Source organism: Perkinsus marinus (genome assembly GCF_000006405.1).
Source record: "Perkinsus marinus ATCC 50983 genomic scaffold scf_1104296942454, whole genome shotgun sequence".
In the NCBI taxonomy this organism is placed as follows: domain Eukaryota; phylum Perkinsozoa; order Perkinsida; family Perkinsidae; genus Perkinsus; species Perkinsus marinus.
Genome location: NW_003212184.1, coordinates 1,604 through 3,724, shown reverse-complemented (window position 1 = coordinate 3,724; position 2,121 = coordinate 1,604). Strand labels below are relative to the sequence as shown.

The window sequence follows — 2,121 nt, the reverse complement described above, 5'->3', positions numbered from 1 at the left end:
TCCCAGACCATGCTAGGGGGTTGGCATCAAGTTTATCCCTCCTCACTACATGGTTATTCGCGGCGGTCTTCCTGTTGTCACTCGACCATGCCATAGCGGCAACATCCATGCAAGCTGTCTTTTTCTTCTTCGTCGTAATCTCCTTCATACTGATGATTTTTATATGGTGGTTACTGCCCGAGACTAAAGGCAAGACGTTGGATGAGGTCCAGCTGCTATTTCAGAGTCAGCGGCCTGTGAAAGACCAAGACTTACAAGTACTGAAATGAATGCTTCTGCGGTATAGGCTCTGCGATGAACTGTACCATTGACTATCGGTGAAAAGTTTTCCCTCATCTTGGTCTTTGTGGCCGGGCTAGCGATTGGCATCTTCTCAAGTTTTTCGATTTCAGCACATTCAGTTCAATCGAGTTATCCGCTAAGATAGGGTCGCCAATATCAACAGTGTTGTGTCTGGAGTAGTTCTACTACCTCTAGGGGAGTAACATAAGGAGTGTGCCCGAGAGAGGTGGAATTATTATGTAACCTTTCCTTCTCGCCCTCGGAGCTCGCTCCTCATTAACTCCATTTTTCGTCTACGCAGGTAAGCGATATCACACATGTATGAAATTGTAATCAACGTCCTGAACTGCCACTCTTAGAACTACCCAACTAACACAGGGTTTTCGCTATTCATCAGTCACCACAACGTGGGTGTTCACTCAACCAAAGCGATCCTGATTCTTGAAGTTATTCCCTTCATGTTGCTTGTAAGTTGTCGATCCATCTCTACAACGGCTCAGAAGGTAGAGTCATACCAAGCGTCGTCACTTCATCATCATCATAGTGAAGTTCCTTGGTAGACATGTATGTACCACCCTAGCTCACTCTGCTTCCCTGGCAGCTCCTGTTATAGCAGTAGTCGGCCTTGAATTCACCAATCTAACCATAAATACTATGCTCACTACATCCCGATACCCCCCAATTCTGAATCCAGGATTTCATGGTATCTTCAATTCTTTCAGTACCGTCTCCACCTCCAATGCGTTGGGCCATTAGTAAATGGGTTGAATCTTCGGACAATTACTCGTCACTCTGTTCACGTCATGGTCTCCTACAAGTATCTGTGCGTTGTTGACCACCCAATGGCAAGAGTTGACGTCATAATCTCTTCACTTGGTTTCCTCTCCTTCCCCATCTGTATGAAGAAGAAATGAACTGCATCTTATCATAATCCATGATAGCCACTCATCGGAGGATGCGGGAGACAAGATCTCTCGTCTATCGGCAGCTATATAGATTGTGTGCCCTGTCCCCAATGGTTGCGTTCGTAAACGTTATGACTAAGGTGACACGCGCTGGCAACATCACAGACCATTAACAGTGTATAGCCGTAGATATCAACCTTAGTTGTTCGAGTGAACTTTGAGGGTTCTAAGTTGAGGCAGCATCTCGGAAGTAGTTGCGTCCGAGAATCACGTAAAATACTTTGCACGGAGTGATGAATCTCTTTTCACAAGTCATTTCAAGAGGGGTGTCTCGGCCCTCAGAGAGTGAGCATGGGGCATCACCAATATCGAGATCGTGAGGATTCGTGTTGGAATATGCCATGGCCTATTCCAATAGATTTGGGAGGGCCGAGGACTCCAATTTATCCGAGTTGCGTATAGTTTCTTAGTTTAGTTTATGTTCTGGGAGACATCAGAAAAGGCTGAGCGTCTATCCGATCGGAGAGCACTGCTAGCGGTTACTGCTGTTTTACCGGCTCCTCTTCTTGTTGGCCTCTGTTGCGGTTTTACCGCTCCTGTCATCGACACAATGCAGAATACTGTTGCCACTCCAGATGGGGAACATATCGAAATTGGCGTTAACTCAGATCTCTTCGTCTTTGATTCGACGATGGTCGCGAGTTTCTTCAGCGCTGCCCTCACTCTGGGTGCTCTTATCGGTACTCTCTCAGGAGGTCCCATTGCTGAACGTACAGGTCGACGAGTCGCCCTCCTAATCGCTGGCCCTCTCAATGTCGCGGCTTTCCTTATTATTGCTCTCTGTAAGAATATTCCAGCTCTCATCATAGCACGGCTAATAGCCGGGTTTTCTATGGGTATATGCTCCTTCATATGTTCTGTATATATCAGTGAG

The 2,121-nt window shown here is 46.5% G+C and overlaps 1 protein-coding gene across 1 annotated transcript in view; it reads left to right on the top strand.

The window, feature by feature from the left end:
- Window positions 1-1,665: 1,665 nt before the first annotated feature.
- Pmar_PMAR026476 (protein kinase, putative) overlaps window positions 1,666-2,121 on the top strand; it is a gene marked incomplete at both ends in the record, with an annotated part of 1,731 nt that continues 1,275 nt past the window's right edge. Inside the window, one exon of the mRNA XM_002781437.1 lies at window positions 1,666-2,121. Within this exon, the coding sequence (XP_002781483.1) occupies window positions 1,666-2,121 (456 nt within the window).